General features: G+C 50.6%; 1 protein-coding gene across 1 annotated transcript in view; it reads right to left on the bottom strand.

Moving 5' to 3' along the window:
* Positions 1–19,341, bottom strand: part of LIMD1 (LIM domain containing 1) — a 58,656-nt gene extending 39,315 nt beyond the window's left edge. Inside the window, exon 1 of the mRNA XM_079115454.1 lies at positions 17,003–19,341. Within this exon, the coding sequence (XP_078971580.1) occupies positions 17,003–18,386 (1,384 nt within the window). The 5' untranslated portion in view covers positions 18,387–19,341. The remainder of the gene's footprint in view (positions 1–17,002) is intronic.
* Positions 19,342–22,406: the final 3,065 nt, after the last annotated feature.

The following is a 22,406-nucleotide window of genomic DNA, read 5'->3' on the forward strand; positions in this document are numbered from 1 at the left end:
TGGGATCCCCTGCCTCTGCTTCTCTCCCACATGCTGCGCAGTTCCCCAGTCAATGCACAAAGCTATCACCAAGCCACAAAGGAAGTACTGAAGGCCATTCTGGGCTCCAGGGGCATTGCACCAGCCCACTTTCTTCATTCTGAAGCTGCCACTAAAACACACGAAGCCTCACAGTCAACAATGGCCTCGCTTCGTTGCAGAGGGAAAGGAAGTTTCTAAGGTGATTTCCCAATCAGTCGACGCTGAGCTTGCCCTGCCAGACCACTGCCAGGTGCGCTTTAGCCCAAGGGTGCTACCACTCTCTGGCCTGAATGATCCCCTGCCCTCCACTCTCCAAAGGAAGGAGCTGAAGATATCCCGAGGAAGTCCTGCACCCCTGCTCGGACTTTCCCACAAACCCTTCCACTGCCAGCTGCCAGGGCACCGCCTGCAGTTCTGGCCTGCTTCACTTCCAGTCTCTCTGCACTCCAGAGTGAACCTTCTCAACTCTAACCTAGGATAGGAACGGTCAGTCTGCATGCAAAGTGTTGGGCACTGTTAGGGGTCCAGTGCGAGGAGGTGATGTCATGTGTCGCTTAACCAACTGGTAAAGAAGGAAAACAATAACAGCTTTGCTGATACTCTTTTACACTCTGAGTGAAACCAAAGACTGGAGGACTTTCTAAAGGATAATTTGGTACAATGTATAAAAAAAGCATTTAAAAAATTCACGTCATGTGACCCAATTAATATAACAGAATTTTTCTTAAGGGGAAAAAAAAAAAAGATGCTGACAAAAATGAATGTTCTCAGAAACAGTAAGTAGATAAGTGGTTGCCCAGAGCTGGGGACGGGGGAGCAGGGAGTGACTGCTAGTGGGTGCAGGGTCTTCCTGGAGTGATGAAAATGTTCCAAAGCTAGACAGTGAAAATGCTGATGCACAACTCTGTGAATGCACTAAGAACCACTGCAACCAGGTGTGGTGGCGCACACCTGTAAATCCAGAGACTTGGGAGGCCGAGGCAGGAGGGTTGCAAGTTTGAGGCCAGCCTCAGCAATTTAGCAAGGCCCTGCCTTAGCAAAAACCTGCCTCAAAATAAAAATAAAAAAGGCTGGGGATGTGTCTCAGCGATAGCACACCCTGGGTCCAATCCCCAGTGCTGCAAAATTCACATTCAACTCTGGTATCCTAAACTTTTTATTTGCTAAATCTGGCTATCTATGCTCAAGCATAAAGAAGAGAGTATTATGCATGCATGCAACTGGCAACCAGTTAAATGAATCTCTAAAAACACTGCCTCATTATCCTTTTGTAGGGACTGCTGTTAAAAAACCATTTTCAGTTTAGTATCACACACAGAAAGAAAACCCGGGGCTGAGGGCATAGCTCAGTGGTACAGTGTGCTTGGCACCCACGAGGCCCTGGCTTCTACCCCCAGAGGGAAGGAGGGAGAGAGGGAGGGAGGAAGGAAGGAAGGAAGGCAGGCTGGCTGGCTGTCACCAATGGTACAATACAATGCAACGACTATTCCTCAAAATCAGCACCCATGAATAAGTACCAAGTAGATGGGGAAGGGCAGCACCACCGCCTGAGGCAGGCCCTCTCCCTGAGCCCACAGGTCACTAACATTCTTGGTTCTTCCAGGGGCGAGCGCTTCTTTTCCCTGTCCACTGCCTCTCTCCTGCGAACAGTAGCTTTGGGGTGAGTACTGGGCTCCAGCCCCATCTGAGCTTCCTCATCTGCCAAACGGGGTGTGATCAGACACACGCTTCCTGAGGGGGCTCTGAGGCTTGGGCGAGATCATGTGAGCTCCTGGCACCGGGAGACATCCAGTGAAAGTTTGTACCCTCGCTTTCATTCCAGGAGAGATGTCGTCTTCCCTCATTTCCTTCCAGGCCTTAGGATGGTGGGTTAAGGAAAAGACATCAACCCTGTCCTCACAGACACCACCTTCAGGGACTTCACAGCCCCTCCTGTGCTCCCCTGAGGGCCCCCAGGCTCAGAGCTGAGGCCTCTGTTCCCAGGCCCCATGCCCCCCTCTCTGTCCCGTCCCCACAGGCCAGCAAAGCCCTGGAGGACTCGGCCACATCGCTGAGCCCAGCACAGGCAGGCGCTCAATGAGCTGAGTGACAGAAGGAGTGAATGAGTCACGCAGCTCCCACCTCCCCGCCAGCATGTCCTCCAGCTCCCTCCTGCCCTCCCTCCAACCACAGAAAACACAAATGCCAGCAGGCGGCCGGGCACCGAGCAGCTGAGTCAGGGATGGCTGCTGTGGCACAGAAAGGCTCAGGCAGTGACCCTTTTTGATTTTTTTCTTTTCAGAAAAACACAAAAGCCTGAATTTTCCTCAGAAGGAACACAAGGCTGATTTTATTCTATTTTTGTGCCACTGGGGACAAAACCCAGAGCTTCCTGCTTGCTAGGCAAGTGTCTACTACTGAGCCATATCCTGTAAAAGGCTGATTTTAGAGCTGCTTTAAATACATAGTTAACCAAATTGCAGGGAGAGAAGGGGGCGGGGAGTATGATAGAGAAAGAAGAGGAGAAAAAGTGAGAAGTTGTTGAAAACCTGAGGGGACTTTCTGTTCTCTCCCACGTCTGCAGACAGATAGCCCTTCTCTCCTCCTGGTCCTCCGCATCCTCCAGAGATGGAGGCAATCCAGATTCCCACCAGGCTGGGGCGAGTCTCCCCACTTAGTGGCCAAAGAGTGCACCCACCTACAATTTGCTCCGTAGACCTGTTCTGCCCCTTGCCAAGAGCTCATCCCCGCCCTGAACAGTATGAGAAGCCTTGCATGGTGGGAATGGGGGAGGCTGGGCCGGGTTCATGTCACAAGACAGAAACTTTAACACTGGTTTTGCACCTAACTGGGAGTATATAACATAGGGCCAAGGCCCTCTTCTTTGAAAAGATAAAACACTGCTTTCTGACGCTTTCTGGTTTAAAATCCGAGCAGTAAGCAAGCACATTTGCAGCGCACACACAGGTGTGATCCTCCTGGGCATCTCGAAGATCAAGAACTTCCAGGGAGGGGCCTGAACATGGTCCTGTCCAGAGAAAGGACACTGGAATGCAGATGGGCTCCCGGTGGGGAGTACGCAGAGCAGCACATGAGGGAGAGTGGACTGGAGGCAGGAGGTGGCAAGAACCTGGTTTTGTGTTAACAGGACAGATCACACTGCTGACTGGGTCAGACCTTTATGAAGACTGCTGGCTGCTCAGAAGAGGTGCTTTCCATCAGTGAGAACTGACAGACACTTGTCAGGCTACCTCTGGAGAGTGAGTAACCAGGGGAAGGATTGGGAATTGTCAGCAAGGTGAAGCCAAAAGGTTCCCGTTGGGAGGGGAGGGAGCTCCAGGTCTAAATTCTGATTTCACAATTTCTTGCCTAAGATGAGTCTGGGCTGCTCCTGCAAGAAATAACGACAGCAGCTGGGGTGACAGTCTCCCCAAAATTTAAGACACCGAATGCAAGTGGCATTTTCAACAGATGGTAAAAAGGGAAACTGCTTCACTCACTGGCTTCTAGAGAAGGGCCCTGGAAGGCCCTGGAAGGGTGGCAGACATGCTAACCCACACTGCTGGGTCATTCTGAGACAGGGTTACCCTGAGCTAACAGCACTTAGAAACAACAGATGCCAGAAGGTCATTCTCATCTGTCCTTTATCTTCCTTAAAAAGGAGATTTAAATTTTAAAAAAATCCCACACAGGGGCTGGGGATGTGGCTCCGTGTACAGCACTTGCCTAGCATCCCTGAGGCCCTGGGTTCATCCCCAGCACCACAAATAATCAAAACAAAACAAAACAAAAAAACCCACAAGAGATTAAAAACTCCCATGTAAAAGATACCCTCCCTATACCAGGAAGAAAGGAACTCTTCATGGGGAGCAACAGCTGAGAGAATTCTGTACAAACGAACCTTGTTAAAACAATTCCTATCTTCCTTTAGCCTCCAGATATCATCAAATTATGTTCCCGCCACTGTCTCTCTTTGTTCAACCTGATGTGAAAAACACCTAACTTTCCTCCTTTGGGTCTGCAGTTCTTTATGAAGTGCCATGTAAACCTCATATTGAATTTGCAAGCTCTTCTTCTGTTTATCTTCATTCTCAGGCCCACCCAGCCAGGATCCTCAGAGGGAAGAGACAGAGTTCTGATTCTCCTACGCCCTCTACTACACATTCCAACTTTCACTAGAGTCTCCAGTTTTACAATGAAGTTAATTTTGATTCCCTCAGATTCTTTAAAATTGTATTATCTAAGGGTTGGGGGCATAGTTCAGTTACAGAGCTCTTGCTTATAACTGGGTTCCATCTCCAGCACTGCAAAAATAAAGATAGAATTAAGTATCTATGTGTTAAAAAAAAAAAAGTTTGTCTTGCCAGGCATGGTGGTGCACATCTGTAATCCCAGCTACTCAGGAAGCCGAGACGAGAGATTTCCAAGTTAAGGCCAGCCTCTACACCTTAGTAACAAGATCATATCTCAAAATTAAAAAATAGAAAGGGCTGGGGGTGTAGCTGAGTGGCAGAACACTTCCTAGCATGTGTGAGGCCCTAGGTTCAATCTCCAGTACCACCAAAAAAATAAATAAATCAAAAATGGCTCAAATCCAAGGAGGAACTCATATATTGCTGATGGGAACATTACATAGCACAGCACTTTGGAAAATTTTTTGGCAATTCAAAGACTTGTGCACAAAGGATCACAGCAGACTCATTCATACTAGCCAGAAACTGAAAGAAATAAAAAGTTCCTCAATTGGAAAATGAAAAAAAGTAATATATCCATGATTAATTTCACAGATAATATCTGAGCCAAAGAAGCCAAGCAGAAGAGTACTATAGCTTGTTCTTGCTATCTGCAGTGATCACGTTCCACAAAATTGCCAAGAACACCAAACCCCAGAATCCTCCACCATCACCCCAGCACAGACACAGTGCAGGTTCCTCAGAAACTCTGGCCACGAGGTTTTCGTCAGCTGATCAGTAACCAAACGTGTATGTGTGTTTCTGTTTAAAGACACCTTGTTAAATACACTGCTGACTCCCCACCGAACCCTGGGCCAACGGCACCGTGACTCAGGCATGACCTTGACCTTCCACGCCTGCTCGCGCTCGGAAACGCTAGCCAGCGCCTCAGCACCACACTTGGCTTGGGGGCCCTTTAAACAGTGAGATCACAACAGAAAGAACAAAAATGCAAAAAAGCACAAAGATGCAAAAAACACCGCACTCCATGGATCACAAGAGGGCACCTGTTTGCTCTGAGGGCTGAAGCGAGAAGGCAAGCCCAGCCACAGCTGGCGAGGCATGTGCTGGGGGTTCCAATTTTTCACCATTCTGTGCACATCCAAGAATGATCACAAAAAAGCCCAAGTACTGATTCTGGGGTGACGAATAAATCTTAGCAAGTAAACAGATTTGTAAATACAGAATCCGTGGGCATGAGGGCCATCTGGCTGGGACACTTGTCATCCCACTGGAGGCCAGGTCCATTCTGGCGTGTGGCTCACTAAGCAGGGGGTCTCCTTCCTCCCTCATGGCTCCATCTGCATTTCTCCCAAATCTAGGCATTTGGTCAAAGAGGACAACCTTCCTGATAGGGGAGGGCTGTTCTGTGGCCAAGGGTACACAAGTAGCCACGCTCCTCTGCTAAAACCACCATGTAGAATGTGCATCTAAAAGGAGGAACTGCATGTGAATAGTACATGAACCCATTTATGTTATGTTTTAAAAGAGGCAAAACTAATAAATGATGAAAAAAATGGAATAGTGGTTGCCTGTGAACCACTGGGAAGTGGCATGAGGGAACTTTCTGGGGATGGAACTGTTTTGAGTCACACGGGTGTCAAAACTCACTGACCTACACATTTCACCACATGTAAATGTGGCGTTTTTAAAACACAGCCACAAATTCCTAGACACTCCTCCCATCAAGAAGTGGGTGTGTAGGAGGGCTTGTGACTGCTCAGAGCACAGCAGAAGTGACCCTAAGTGACCTCCACAGCCGGGCCAGGGAAGGCTGGGGAACCAGGGGCACAGGCCTGCCCTTGAGCACCCGATGCAGAGAGGAAAGCGCTCCCCCCACTCCACCCTCTGCAAACAGTCAGGTTTGCTCAGCATCGTCTCTATTCTTCCTGCCCCCACCTTCACTTCCTTTGCTCTCTGGCTGTGAACTTGGGCAAAGCCACCTCTTGCCACATGCCACTAGCCCACCACCAGGCGTGGGTAACCCAAAGAGTTGGCAGCCATGGGCCAAGGGCAAAGGAGGGGGCTGCCAGTTCCAGCCTATTCACAGCTCCTAAAATTGACCTCTGGGCGCCAACAAATGGCCTCTGTTTAAGCCCCTGCCACCTGAGAGCAAAGCCTCAGCTCCATCAGGCCAAGCTCCAGACAAACGGGCCTTTGGAAACTGCCTGGAAAATCACCTCCCAGCCTGCGCCCCAACTTGGCTACCTGCCATCCTCCCCAACAGGCCTCTAGAGAGGCCCACACCCAGGCAAGGACTCCAGAGCCTGACAGAGGGGCAAGGCACAGGCAGAATGTCAGCAGCAGCCCCACGTGAGCCAAATCCCAACATGCCTCATGCCCCTCAGGACAGGAAACGCCATCTTCCACATCTGCTCTGACTACCTCAAGGGGAGGGGCGGTTTCGGGATGCTCTGTACGTACTCGCGAAGCTGAAAGTGCATTTTTAAGGTACCGGAAAATGGGCTCAGCGATGATCAACACCCGCTCCTCATGCCCTGTGCATATGGCAGCTTCAGGCCCCCAGGATCTTCTTCCTCCAGGGAACACACACGCTCTATGGCTGCCCGTGAGTTTCATGCCACCCCTTGCCTCAGGCAGGAGGCCTCGCTGGGCTCATTTGGTGGATGGCAATCATGAAGTCCGCCTCCCTTGAACAAATCACGATCTTTCCATTTAAGCATTTATGGTTCTGAAGACTCTGACTGGGCTTGGCTTTCGAATGAGACAAAGTAAAGATACCCTGATACAGCAGTGGCTTAAGAGCAGTGACCACCGCGTACCATATGTACCCTGTCCTACGTGCTTCCAGAAAGGTGATGCAAGCCAGGCGTGGCTTTATCTCAAGCGGCCACACTTAAAGAGCAAAACCAGGTGAAACTGATGTCAATACATTTTACTTAACCTGATAACTTCAAACACAGAATCATTAAACACAGAATCAATCTCAAAATATTAATGAGCTATTTTACATTCTGTTTTCCAAACCAAGTAAGTATTCAAAATCCAGTGTTTGTCACACTTGAAGTACATTCGGTTCAGAAGAGCCACCTCTTTCTTCTATTAATGCGCACTGGTCATCTAGAATAAGCCTGAAGTGTGTGACAGCTTCCACATGTACTAGCTAATTTAGTCTTCGCCAGAACCACACGTACATGTGACTGATATGGGAAACTGAGGCTGGGAAGCTAAATGACCTGCCCAGTGCCCCACAGGGAGGGGCCCAGCCAGGATGGGCAGATTTTGGCAAAGCCCATATGCTCTGGAGACTCTGCTCCCCACAAACTCCTCAAGCCTGCTTCAGTGTAAGATGAACGTCTCCCTGGAGAAGATCATGCATGCCTGCCAGCCCACCCCCTGCTCCTCCCAACCCGCCCAGAACTTGGTGAGCGGGTCCCTGGACCTCTTAAGAGCTCTCAGTGGGATCGAGCAGAATCCAACCCCCATGAGACACTCTGCTTGCTACTGAAACTTCCTCGACTTCCTCGCTCCTCTATCTGGTCGCCCGATCCCTGACCCATGCCCCTGACAGCACAGCCTCTGGAAATCACTTGATATAACTTTCGTGTGTCTGTGCTGGGGATGGAACCCAGGACCTCACGCATGCTAGGCAAGCACTCTACCACAGGGTCTTGCTAAGTTGCCCAGGCTGGCCTTAAACTTGCCTCCCAAGTCACTACGGTTGCATATGCACCATCATGCTCAGCTCATATGAATTTCTGTCCCAGTCTCCTATTAGAGATCCAACCAATACATGTAGCCACAGGAACCTGGCCTGGACCCAGTTATGAGATTTCCAAGGTGGCTGGAATGTAGTGAAAAGAACACTGTCCAGGAGAGATGGAAGCCCCAGAGCTGCTCCTCACCACCACTACCACCACCACTGCCACCCAACTGCACTGTGGGACTCCTGGTAAGCTCCTTCAGGGCACTAGGGGACAAGTTCCCCCACTGTGCGATGTCAGCCACTGAAAGGACACCGTTAAGGAACTAGAGAATGCAAGGGGTGGCTCCTGGTGCTGCAGGATAGGAGCCTCGTGTTACTCAGCCAGCCCCTCCACTGGGCTCTGTGCCAATGTACAACTTGGCCCAGAGCAGACCAAAGTAAGTATGTGTGGAGTAAACCTGGGCAGGGCACCCAGCACACTGTGCGACCTCACTTGCTCTAAGCAAATTTGTCACTGCACACGTTGTTTTCCACACCTCCCCTGCCCCTGGCTGGCTTCTCTGCAAGCAAATGAGGGAAAGCATCCAAGTTCAACCTGTACTCCCTGAGCATGCACGCACGTACTCACATGCGCATGCACATTCTCTCTCTCTCTCTCTCTCTCTCTCTCTCACACACACACACACATACACACACACACATACACACACAGAGAGTATCAGAAGCAGGTTCTTCCCAAAACCACTGTCACTCTCTCAGGGACAGGGAGGAAGCTCATAACATAGGAAAGGAAACCCAATAATAATAATAGGACATCCAGTTTCAGAAGATGAGGAAACAGAACAGAAAGGTGAGGCAAGGTGCCCAAGCTAGCACAGTCAGAAGGCAGCACAATCAGGCCCTGCTGCTTACACAGTTAACGTAAAGGACAACTGTCAGCAAATGCCCCAGAGCCCAGCCACAGGCAGCAGCTGGATGCCCTGGAATCCACCTCTCTCTAAACCCATAACCTGATGATTGCATCATCAGGAAGCAATGCAAACCGAGGTGGAAGGAGAGGAACAGGCAACAGTTGAGCAGATGCAAAAGCCCAGGGCCAGCCCTGACCATCATGTGAACAAACTTGGTTCCACCCTGCTGGAAGAAAATCCACCAACTCAGCTGACAGGAGGCTCAGGAGAACAAGGAAGCTGCAGCTGGTGTCAGAACAGGCTTCAGGCAACAAAAAGTAAATCTGCTACTGACTAATCATCTGAAATGACCTTCACGTGCTGTCCAGCCCGGGCCTGCTGTGATGTGTCAGCTCTGTAGACCAGAAGGGGTGCCATGTCCACCAGATCCTCCAAGACCTCAATTATTACCACTCTCAGAATGGGCTGCAGGATAGACCCACGCTAAGCCCAAATTCCTTCCTCTTGAATGACAACATGGCAGGCTTCCAGAACTTTCTATATGTTACAAATACAAGTTTGGGGGAGGGGAGGGGTATGTTCCCAGCCAGCTTCAGTAACCGGGAGTAACCCATCCTCATTCTCCTGAGACAAGTCACAGAACAAGAAGGAAAAGGAAGGAACTTGGCAAAGTCTATACTCACAGCTCCCAGAACTTAAAAATAACCTGGCTACGGGTCCTAAAGTCCTCCCTTTGAAACACTCAAGCAGAAAGTCCCCCACCTTCCAGCATGACCCCGAGAGCTTGTGTTCAGCTGGTTTCCCCATGAGGGAAAAAAATGAAAAACAAAAACTGGAGTAGATATAAATATTTGCTGCAAGCATTAGCCTGCCTTGGAAATTCTGGTAACCTGTTTTGTTTCAGGGTAAGATTTCTGCTCCGTTTGCTGGACGACTCTAAGCATAGTTTTATCCAAGTTTGGTTCGAGGATCTCTGCACACAGCCTGGGGTTGCTACTAACCCTCAGGACAAAGTATCCTAGCTGTCCCTAATAGAACTGTGGGCTGGCATGCCTCCTCCATGCCTGAAGCATGGCAGAGCTTCACACAAGCACCCCCAAAGGCATGCCTTGCGTGTCCTGACCCACCATCCTCAGTGGAACATGAGAATTCCGGCACCTGGCTACGAAGCCACCACGTCCTCAGGGCCCCATCGTTGCCCTGCAGGGAGGCACTCAGGTGGGCACAGGCTTTGGACAGAAGAGGAATCTCAATGCTGCCTGGGTTTACAAGACAGGGATCCAGCTCCTTGGCCAGCTCAGACACCTGCCACAATCTGTCTTCTCTGCTGCTCCCAGCGTGGCCCTGGCTCTATCAGAGAAGAGGGAAATCTCAGCCCTCACCTGCCAGCGGTCACAGTGCCCCTCTCTAAAGTTCCCTTTGTCAAAGAGCCCTTGCACTTCCAAGAGCTGGCAGGCAGCACAGACCCAGAGAAACTACTTGGTAAGTGGATTAGGCAGGTCGCTTACCTTCTGTTTACCTCAGTTTCCCATCTCTAAAATGGGGATAATAAGGGAGGGTTGTTGGAAGCTACTATATGTGGGATGCTTAGAAAAGCACTGACGAATTTTAGCCCAACTATTCAGAGCCCTAACTCCAGCTAAAAATCCCTTCCCACCCGAAGTCTCTCCATTCCTCAACAGATATCCAATGAGTTCACATGATGTGGGACACTGAGACACAGAAGAGAAAGACCAGCCCAGACAGTGCTGGGCCCCAGGTCACTGTGCTGTGTCAGATGGCCAAACCCAAGACCCAGCATGGATACCACAGGAGTCCACAAGGTGACCAGGGGGGACAGTGAGCACCATGAGCGCTCCCAGATCCCCACACTGAGGAGACCAGTTAGAACGAGAGCCTTAGAGGCCTGTAGGGCTGGTGATCATTTTAGTACCAGCGGCTCAATGTGTTGGGCTGTTTCTTAAAGGAAACCCTTAGTCCTTTCTAATGGCACTTTAATAAGCACACTCAAGAACAAACTGGCCTCTAGCTCCATAAATGAGTCTACCTTTGGCCAGAGATTCAAAACCACAGTGTGTGATACACACTGCATCACCAACAGGCTCCGCCACAATGCTGTACTGGAGATTTTCTGCAGAAAATCTTAACACTGATTATGTTTTCTAAGGTGATGGACACAAGAGTGATTCATACTTTTTCAACTGTGTTTTCCAGAATATCTGAAGTAAAAATTAACTACTATTTGCAATAAAAAATATAACCATAACTCAAAACCATGTTGATTGATGCCATCCAGTCCTTTGTTACTTGGTTAGCTACAGTCCAGGCATCTACTTACACCCAGTGCCAGTTACAGGACCCTTGGCCAGGCAGGCCCCTGAGAGGTCGTCCTGGCTCAGCAGAGGTGGGGACCTTGCCCAACATTACTCCTAAGCTGTTGGGAGGATCAGGCCCAGATGCCTGGCTTTCTGACTCTCAAACACATCCATACAACTTCTTCCACAGTTCTGTATCCTACGGGAAGTCATAAATCAACAAATGTAAAGAAAAAGAACTTTTTTAAAGAGCTCTGGCAAGAATGGCCATGCCAAAAGACCCACTTCATGCTCTGATTATTAATGGAAAAAGCAGGAAGACTAGATGGAAAAAACAAGACATTCTTTCCTGGTCACAGAGGAAAAGAGCAGACACATACCATCCCAAGAAGGGGAGGACCCCAGAGAGCAGGCGTGATGGGACAGGCAGATGCCGTGGGAACAAACCCATGTCGGCAGATGCCGGCTTCAGGCTCACCCACCTAGGGGGTAGCAGAAGTAGGGATGGCATTGCGCTGGTCAGAAGGACATCCACTGGAGCAGCCAGGGCAGGGACCTATGTGGGCAAGGAACTCACTCAGGGAAGAGCAGGGAGGCCTGCACAGGGGCAGAGTGAGCGAGTTCAGAGCATGCACAGCCTAGGAGGCCATGTGAGAGAAACTTGGACGGCATCGTGATGCCAGTGCCTGAGTATGATTCCCGGCCCAGGCCAGAGAGGAAGACACAATGGATATGCCACCCAGGCCACTTGTGTATCTGTGGGCTGAATGAAGAGATGCAGCACTCCGGGGAAGTCCCGGAGATCCCTTGTCATTTCCACCTCCCCCTCCTCCTGCCCCCAACATCTCTGAAGGGAGACGCTGCAGCTGGCACATAGGGACAGAGCTAAGGCATGGGCCTAAATGGTGTCCCAGCCCTGATGGCTGACCACACAGGAGCCACTTATAGAGCACGCAGAGAGCTGGCCCTGTGCCACGTCACCAACTCCTGACTATTTAGCTTCAATTGGCTCAACCTCACAATCTCCACTCATCCACAGACATGCCAGATGTTTCTTCAAGCCCCATGCCTGCTTGAAAACTCATTTTATTGTGAGAAGTCAGGGCTGCATTGATCCTTAGAGGGTGGCAATGACAGTGAAGGTGCCAGGGGCTTCCTGGGTGACAGTCATGTTGTCTTGATCTGGTGCTGGTGTTCACTTTGTGTACTGCATACACACTCTATACATCAATAAAAAGTTACCACCTTCCTGACCTTGACGGACAGACTGCCCAGTTCACTAAAAAAAAAAAAAAAAAAAAAAAAAAGCACATAGGTCTGGGCATCCCCACAGCCCAGGGTACACACCTGCAGGGCTAAACAGGCAGAACTGGAGTCCTGGATATCATCTCCAAAAACTACCCAGAGGATCAGAAATTTACTTCCATGCCCAGTGGAAGCCAGGACTCAGTAAACCAAAGCATGGCAGAAAGTCTCCAAAAGCCATTGCTAGTCCCCAGGGAAGCAAACTCTGAGCAGAGTAGCTGATGAGCTCCTACCACTGCCTTCTACTTTAGTACTTGCCTTGGGTTTAATGAAATGTCTGATACTGGGGGGAACTAGGGGTAGTCGGTTTCTCTGGGATGCACTGACGGAACCCTGTCCTGGAATTCTGGAGGTGCTACTCTATGTCAGGATTGGTCCGTGTTATTTCCTTTTATATGAAAAATGCTCCAAGTTTCCATCAAGGCTGGAATTCGGCCTCACAGTTCACACGTCTATTCAGGTAAGAGGTGATTAAAAGGTCACTGAGACAGGAGACTCAGATGGGACCACTTCCTGGTGTTCCTTGTCTAGCAGCTCAGTTCACCTGCATGGGCAGTAAAGTGAAGTCAGGTGGGACAGGCCCCCTGGGGCCCTGGCAGGGGCAGGGCCATTCCTAGGAGAAATCACACCTGTGTCCAGGCACCTGGGCTGCGGGAGGGGTCTGCCACAGCAGCTTTGTGGGTTTACATATTACAGCAGGAATGGCCGCCAACGTCAAAAACTAAAGTAAAGACATCCAAGTGTGGTGGTGCGTGCCTGGAATTCCAGACACTCAGGAAGCTGAAGCAGGAGGATCTCAAATTAGAGGCCAGCGTCAGCAACTTAACAAGACCCTCAGTCACTCAGTGAGACCCTGTCTTAAAAAGTAAAAAGGGCTGGAATGTAGATGAATGGTAAAGCGTCCCTGAGTTCAATCCTTAGTACCAATTAATTAATTAATTATCTAAAAAAATAGGGCTGGGGATGTGGCTGGCTGGTAGAATGTTTTGCCTAGCATGCATGAGGCCCTGGGTTCAACCCCCAGCACGGTGAAAAAAAAGATAAAAACTAAAGACAAAACCAGTCTCTCCATTCCTCCTGTGGGTAGGAAGGAGGCCATCCATCCACTTGTGGGAGAAAGGAGACTCTGGAATCTCCAGATTCCTGCTTTCCTAGCCCTTTGGTGCCTAACAGAGGTGGCAGAGTCTTCTCCCCACTGGGCAGTGTATGGCTCTGTCCTGGGTGGCTTCTGCACTGAATGACCCTCTGGGCCTGCCCACAACACGGAGGAAGGGTACAGGGGCTGCAGGTCCAGAGGACACATTAGTCTGAAGTCCTGAATGTAGAGGAAGAAGGTCTGGGAAGGGCAGGGAGCACACAGATGCCCCCAATGCACTTGGGTGGACAGTGCTTCTGGAGAGGCAAAGACAAGGCACCCAACTCGACAGGCATGACCACCTCGTCCCACCAAGAGAGCCATCAGAATGGGAGGAAAAGCCCTGAGAGGGGCAGAAGTGTCACCACTCATGGTCTTGAGCATGTCACTTAATCTCTCTGGCCTCAATTATAAACAAAGAGCAATGGAGCAGAATAAAATACAAAATAGGGCTGGAGATGTGCCTCAATGGTTGAGTGCCCCTGAGTTCAATCCCCAGTACCCCCCCCCAAAAAAAAGAGCAATGGAGCCTGTGTCATACCTGTGTGAAGGTTAAACAAGAATAATTCCCACTAAGCTTTAGCCCTCTGCCTGGTACATCACTGGCACTTAATAAACAGTAGCTATTATCAGAACCACGGTGCCCTTGGTCACCTGCCCCAAGAGTGAGGGCTATGGAGGATGCTTCATTGAAAGAACAGAGTGGTCCAGCAGCTGGTGTGCAGCTGGCAGGTGCCCTTACCTATCAGCCCCCGCAGGGACTGTCCTAGCTGCATAGAGCTACTTGGCCAAGGTCACCATCTCCCCAGGGTGGCCCACATCCAATGGCTAAGCATGGGGAGGGAGAAGGCCAGGCCATCTCAGCCCAACTCAGGATGGGGCTGAAGGGCTCTTCCAACTCCCAGCTCCTGGGGGTCACTGTAGCTTAGCTCTCCTCTGCTGCTCCAGATTCCCTCCCCTTCCCTCCACAGGGAGGACCCCAACAGCACCTGTTAATAAGCCCCTGCACACTAAACTCTCGGTTTCCCCAGAAATCCAGCCCAACAGGTGGTTACCTGTGTCCTTTTTCCTTGGTAAAAGAGGAGAGGACCCATGTGAGGGAGACAAATGGAAACCGGAGGAGCAGGAGAGGACATAACAAAATACATGCCCACCCTGCCTCCTCTCTGCAGCAGGAACAGCAGTGTAGACAGAAGCCACCTGCACCAGTAGCATCTCCCAAGAGCCACGCCCAGTAGGAACCCAACATCTTCCAAGCAGTGTCAGTAGTCGGTCAGGCAGAGAAAGACATGGACTTTTTCACTTCAATGAGAAAATTACTTCTCTCTTGCTTATTTACTTTGCTCATTTCCTGCCTGTTTTACTACACTGTCTGCCCAGGGAGGCAGAGGTTTCTGTTGGTGCTGTTCCCTCTGTATCCCCAAGGCCTAGAACAGAGCATTGCTCATATCCATGCTCAGAGTATAGATGCTGAACGAATTAACAGTGTTAGTTACTAATCACTGCCTTGATCCAGAGCATAAGCTTGCACCCCGGAATAAATAAAACTGTTTTATTGTTAGCTTGAAATCAGAAACTAAACAGAAAACAAAATTAAAAGACCCACAGAACCAGCTGCAGTGGTACACATACATAATGCCAGATAATCCCAGCTACTTAGAAGGCTGAGGCAGGAGGATCTCAAGTTCAAGGCGAGCTTGGGCCACAGAGCAGGAGCCTTGTCTCAAGATGAAACTTTAAAAGTTCAGAGGTAGAAAGCTCCTGAGTTCAATCCCCAGTATGGTGGGGGCGGGGGGGAATTTTTTTTAATTAAAAAAAAGAAATAAAAGACCCATGGCATCTCCAACTAAATATTACCCCCCTGGTCTGACTCTGCAAACAAGGGACAGTTCACATAGGGTGCTATGTGCTTTAAAAAATAAACCAATAAACAGTAACCTTGACCTCCCACTGCCAAGCACACAGTCTGAGCGAGTTCCCAGAAGTTCTCATGAGAGTCAAACAACACCATGGGTTGCACAGACATCCAGTGGCCCAGCACTCCGCACCCTCTCCAGGACCTCGGGACAGAGAGTGCCATCTTCCCCACTCAGTGCCTTCCCTGCCCCTTCCCTCCTCCACGCCACAGACCTGCCACCCCAGCAGGACTGAGGCTATGGAAGAATCAGGAGCAAAAATGGAAAATAGGGCTGGGGAGATAGCTCAGTTGGTAGAGTGCTTGCCTTGTAAGCACAAGGCCCTGGGTTCGATCCCCAGCACTGCAAAAAAAAAAAAAAAAAAAAGGAAAATAATAGGTCTCAGACAGAATAGGCTGTCTTTCTAGATAGTTTTCCTGTGAAATAAGTAAATCATCACTCAAAAGAAGGATATAGCTACCTTCTTATACCCTCCAAAACCCGTGCAGAGGGGAAAAAAAAAAAAAGTTGAATCCAGTAGTCACCAAGAGTTTGTGATTTAAAAAATAAAATAAAACAAAATCTGCACATTTAAGTAAAATCAGCAAGCAGCACCTTCTAGTCTATTCAAGACCCAGCTGTGGGTGCCACTTGGCTGCTCACTGGTACTGGGTGTGGGCTGCTAAGAAGCTCTTAGTCCAGCAGGGCTCAAATCTCCCTGAACATCAGGACACCTGACTGGTGGGATCCACACTCCTTGCTGCATCCTAGCCCAGAGTTTTCGATTCAATAGGCCTGGGGTAGGACTCAGACCTACTGAATCAAAATCATTTCTACCTAGGGTGTGGCCTGTTCAGGGAATACATTTTGAGAATCACTGCTTTAGCCAGGTGCAGTAGCACACATCTGTAATCCTGGCTACTCAGGAGGCTGAGGAAGGAGGATCATAAGTTTGAGGCCAGCCTCAGAGACTTAGTGAGATCCTGTCTCAAAATAAAATACAAAAAGGACTGGAGGTGTAGCTCAGTGGTAAACTGCCCTGGGTCCAATTCCCAGAACGAAAGAAGAAAAGAGACCCACTGTCCTTAGAACAGCATTCCATGGAAGTGGTTCACCTCCCTGCCTTAATTGCACGCAAGAACCACAAGACACACACACACGCACAGCAGCTGAGAGCTAGAGACCAACTGTTCAGAAGTGTCTGCCCCTGAGAAGCTACTCCCATTTGAGTCCTGCATGAGGCTGTCACTTCAAGAGCCTCTAAGTTCACAGCCCAAACCCTTGACATCCAAAATCACAGCATTTCCATTTTTTTAAGACAGTCATGAGCAATGCCACCCTACTTCACCCATCACACATGGGTAACTCTCTGCTGCAAGGTCCACTTCTGCCCAAGGAGGCTTTCAAGTTTCTGAACTAGACAAGCAATTGAAAGAGGAAGCCAAAAATGCAAAAACACACACGCCTCTCAAAGAGAGCTACGCCATCCCTGGTAGAGACCCACTGCCCCACCATGCGCAGCTCCAGCAGCTTCTCACTCACCGAAGTAATCAGCCTTTGGGTGAGCATCCATCTCTCGCTCCAGACGCTGGGTGAGGGCTTCTAATTTCAATTCCGCAGCAGAGGGGCCAAGCTCAGGCCCTGGGACCAGAGTTTGGCAGGGCAGCCTCACCCTGGAAGAGTTGGGGCTCTCTGGGAGCACAGGTCCTAGGCTACTGTCAGGAGACCAGCTGGGAGGACCCTCTTTGCAAGATAACTCAGGCAGAGTGGACATCACCGGATGGACAAGGTTGGGGGTACTGATCTTGGGACCAGTGCCAAGGTCTGCGCAGTCAGACTTCAGTCCCAAGCCAGGGACCTTACCTAGCTGTGAACTGTCCTTGCCAGCTGCTGATAATGGGGCAGAACTAGAAAGGTAAGATTTAGGCCCATCCTGGAACCAGGGTTGAGGGTCCACGGTGGGTTTGGACAGCACGCCTGAGATCTCACAACCCAGCTCCAAGTTTGTCCTTGAAAGAGTTCCTTGAGTGGGGCAGTAGGGGGCCTGGGGTGCTGAAATAGGATTCCTGGGCTGAACTGGGGCCCCATTTTCCAAGCCTGGGGAAGGAAGGCCCGGGCTCACCCTCTGGGAGGAGGCAGTGGACCAAAGTCCTGCTGGCTTCTCACTACTGCAGCCACCAACACCACCATCTTGGCCACTAAGGCCACCCTCAAAAGATTTGCTGGAGCTCAGGGAGAGCTGTGGCTGGTACAGGTGATGGTCCCCACAGGGTCTGGGCAGTGAGGAGTCACTCCCTGAGGGACCAGGCCACCCACTCCCTACACCCAGGCCAATGCTGGAGGACACTCCTGGTTTGTCCTCCCACTTTGGGCTTGCCAAAGAGAGGTTATCGTAATAGTCTCCATGAGTGAGGCAGGAAGGATCCTCACAGGGACGGTGGAAAGCAGACCTCTCGGAACTCAGTGGGCCCTCCCTGGAACCACAGTCCTGGCTACCAGGCCTTGAGCCATGGACATGTGGTCTGGCCCTCTGCTCCTGGGGTGGGAACGTGGGTTGCCCAGTGGAACTCGTGGTGGTGACCCCAGGCGCCACTGTGGAGGCAGCAAGAGGGGGCTTCGCAGCCCCATCCACAGTCAGCTTGCTGCCCACACCAGCTTCCCTGTGGGCCTGTGGGCCCAGGCGGCCCCCACCATTGACAGGGCCTCTGCTTCCCCTGGGAAGGGTCTCTTCCTGCAGGAGCTGCTGCTGCTGCTGGAGGTGGATTTTGGCCATCTTGGTAGCAAACACCCTGCGTGTCTCCTCAAACTCAGGGTTGTTGCCTGCACCTTTGTCCACTCGGAAGAGCCCATCCTTGGAGGCTTCATACATGTTCAGGTCCTCAATGAATTTACTGGCCTCGAGGCCCAGGTCATCATACTTATCCATGTTGCCGATCAGTGTCCAGGACTAGCCAGGTGCCAGGGATGAGTGTGGTGGGGCAGGAGTGCAGAGAGGGTGCTGGCAAAGGGCCAGAGCTCAAGTCCAGCCCAGGACAGGTAAAGACTTCCACCTGCCCGATGTGAGGGTCATGACTCTAGGCCTTAAGAGTTCAGTCAAAGTTAAGGCCTTGGGACCAGCTGGACCAAGTTTCCTTCCAACTTTTCCCCTAGAGAGCGTCCACGTGGGGACAGTTGGCGCTCAGCTGTCCCGGCCTGCTCTGCGGAGTTCTTTTCTCCTTTCCAAATCATAGAAAGAAAAAGAAGAAAAAAGAGAGAGGGAGAGAGAGAGAAAAGGAAAATCACATCCACCTTAGGCACCCGAACTTGGAAACGCACAGGGCATCCGCTGGGCTGGGGCCGGGTCGGCCCGGAGCGTGCGGAGGCTGCCGGCCGGATCCCGCCGAGCCCAGCGTGGCGGCAGCAGGCGCGCGCTCGGTCCTCCGGGGCTTCCTGGGGCCAGAGCCGGGGTCCTGCGACGCGGGGCGGGGGCGCGGGCGGCTCCCCGCGGCGGGAGTCTCGGCAGCTGGGTCCCGGGGCGGCCGGGTGCGCGATGGCGGCGGCTGGGTTCGCGGCCCAAGCGGCGGGACGCGGAAGTGAGTGCGCCGGACAGGGAGCAGCGCCGGTCGCTCGCTCGCCGGCCGGGCGCGTCCCGGGCTGCCGGGAGGCGGAGGCGGCGGCTGCCGAGGGGCGGGGACGGCGCGGGCGGGCGCCCGGGGCAGGCCTGCGTCTGCAGCCTGGCCGAACCTCCGCCCCCGGACGGGCCAGGGAACCCCGAGGTGCGCCCCGGCTCTCGCCCGGGGATTGCGCGGGAGTTCCCCTCCGCCACGGCAGCCCCGCGGCTAGTCCCGGGCCGGTCGGGCGCCCCCGCCCTCTTCCTGTCCCGGGCTCTCGGCGGGCCCCGCCCCTGGCAGCGCGGGGCGGGGTCCTGAGCGAGGAAACGCCCCCGCGGCCTGGGCAGCCTGCGCGGGCCAGAGACCCGCGGCTTAAAGTTTGCTCGGAGTTTCGAGAGCGCGCGCTCCTCGCCCCACCGTGCCTCAGATTCCTGGGTGGAAAGCCAATCCCGTGTGCCGCCACTTCCCGGGCTGTGCCTGCCACCCGACTTGCGGGAGGGGCACAATTGGAAATCTGGAATGTCTCTTGTGGATGGTGACATCCAGACTGCGGCAGAAAGGGAGAGATGTCCAAGAAGTCAACGTGACCTGCAAAGCGAGGATGGAAGTCCACGTCCTCTGAAAAGAAGTAAAAGGAAAGTCATGTTGTGCCCTGGAGCGAGCGAGGCTTTCACGTCCTACGTGCGGCAATAAAAACAGGTGCCCCTGTGGGTTCCTTATTCATAGGGAGACTCTTGGTCCCCAAGTATGTTCACGCGACTCCAGGAGCACCAAGCTTGACTTCTTCTCAAGCCCTCGCTCTTCCCGACACACCCTACACAACTCCGAGATGATCCTGGAGAGGTTTCATTTCCCACATAGCAGAGTGATTCCAAGGCAAAGAGCAGACCTGTCACATCCCTACTTAAAGCCTCAACACATACCCGGGATTAGATTGAAAGTGGCCCTCCATCATGGCCTTCTCCACCTGCCTCCCCTAACCTGATTTGGGGGTCTTCCCTCCCTGCGCTTTGGCAGCAGGAGCTGCCTGGTGTCTGTCCAGAGCCTTGCCCCTCTGCCTCTCCACTTAAATGATCTCCTGCTGTTCTTTTGCAGCACCCTCTTTATGTCCTGCTCAGTTCTAGTCACTTTTATGCAGCCATCCCTTAGGTATCTACTGGGGATTGGGTTCCAGACATTGACTTCGGCGAACATAAAACTCCACAGATGCTCAAGTTCTTTACATAAAATCACATCGTTTACATGTGACCTATGCACACCCTCCCACACTTTAACTCATCTCTAGATTACTTATAAAGCCTAATGCAATGTAAATGTTATGTACATAACCATTAGATTTTTATTTTTAGGAATGAATGACATAAAAATAAAGTTTATACAAGTTCAACTTTTTTCTGCTAAGTACACTGCAACTTTTTTTGTTGTTCATTCTCTGCTGAACTGACCAGATGTGGAACTCTGGTCGCAGAGTGTCAACTGTAATTACTTATTTATCTGCCGACAGGCCTTTTTGTGTTCGGTGTTTGATTTTTCACCCTATAAGAGCATATCTGTATGCTCAGTGCTTGGTTGAATAAGTGTATTAGTGAATCCCTATCTGTAAGGTTGTGACAAGGAATAAATAAGATAACATGCATGAAAGTGCTTTAAATACTGTAAATCCAATGTGTGGCTCACCAACCAGTGGACTCTGAATCCCCTGGGGGAGCTTGTTGAAAATGCAGTCTCAGGCTCAGCCCCAACTTACTGAACCAGAATCTGCCTTTTAACAACATGGGGGAGGGGAGTTTGCACAATAAAGTTTGAGAAGTACTGCTATAAAGCACTAAGCTAGAATCCAGAGAGTTTTGTTTAGTTTTGCTTGTACTAGAATTGAACCCAGGGGCACTTTGGCACTTTACCACTGAGCCACATCCCTAGTCCTTTGTATTTTTTATTTTGAAACAGAATCTCATTAAGTTACTGAGGCTGGCCTTAAACTTGCAATCCTCCTGCTTCTGTCTCCTGAGTTGTTGGGATTATAGGCATGCACCACATTACTCAGCTAGAATTAGGCATTCTAATCTTAAAAGAATCTTCTAGGGCTGGGGTGTGAATCAGTGATAGCACACTTGCCTAGCATGTGTGAGGCCCTGGGTTCAATCCCCCTGCCCTGGGGGGAAAAAAAAGTGTTTAAAGATAGGGCATCGACTTTGGAGGCTGAGGCAAGAGGAACACAAATTTGATGCCAAGCCTCAGCAACTTAATGAGACCCTGTCTCAGAACAAAAGAATTTTTTAAAAGGGCTGGAGATGTAGCTCAATGGTAAGCACCCCCTGGTTTCCATCCCCAGTACTGCAATCAATCAATCAATCAATCAATCAGTAACTTAAATGCTAAACATGGCCCGGAGACCACAAGTGTTTTACGGCTACTTTTTGATACTCAAAGTAGATCTTTCAAATTCTGTGCATCACATTTAGAATCCCAGCCATGGTTATTTAATATAGGCCAGTTTTGTCTGTATCATGTGCTTGGAAACACCTGTTGATTGATATCTCAAAAAAAAAATTGTGTACATACTACACATAAGTTGTTTAAAAAGCAAACTACTTGAACTAAATATTTTTATCAGTAGGTCGACAGAACATGGATAGTTCTAAGAGTTTACAAATGAACTTTTATTTTGTTTGTTGAATGAGAAACGTTCAGGGTTGTATTTCTACCCCTATCTTAGTCCATTCAGGCTGCCTTAATAGAATACCATAGACTGAGTGACTTATAAACAATAGAAATTTATTGTTCCTAGTTCTAGAGGCTGGGAAGTGCAAAACAAAACCTCCAGCAAATTCAGTGTCTGGGTGTGGGCTATTTTCTGGTTCACAGATGGTACCTTCTTGCGGCATCCTCAGACAGCGGCAGGTGGCAGAGCTCTGTGGACTTCTTTTATGAGGGCACTAATCCCACTCAGGAAGCTTCACTCTCATGACCTCATCAGCTGCGGGAGTAGGTTGTCAGCATGTGAATTGGGGTGGGGCAAACACAGTCCATAGCAACCAGTAAAGCATGGCTCCCTTCCAAAGTAAAGGTCATTCCCTCCCGACTCTGCCTATATACCAGGTGCCACTGTCAACACACAGCTTTTCTTTGGTTCTGAAGTCAATTTTCATGAGAACTGAGGTTAAAAAAAAAACCTCTGGCACATGGACACACTCATTATGTGAAATGTTCAACTGGACCTGCATCTCAGTGCCATCTGTTGGATCATGTCCCTCCTCATCTCCAAATTCTTCAGCAGTATCCTGAACCACACTGAGAAAAAGATCCTCCCCTTGGCCTTGTATAATCTGGCCTCTTTGAGTCCTCTGCTACCTCAT

The sequence above is a fragment of the Sciurus vulgaris genome (genome assembly GCF_902686455.1).
Source record: "Sciurus vulgaris genome assembly, chromosome: 16".
Classification (NCBI taxonomy): Eukaryota; Metazoa; Chordata; class Mammalia; order Rodentia; family Sciuridae; genus Sciurus; species Sciurus vulgaris.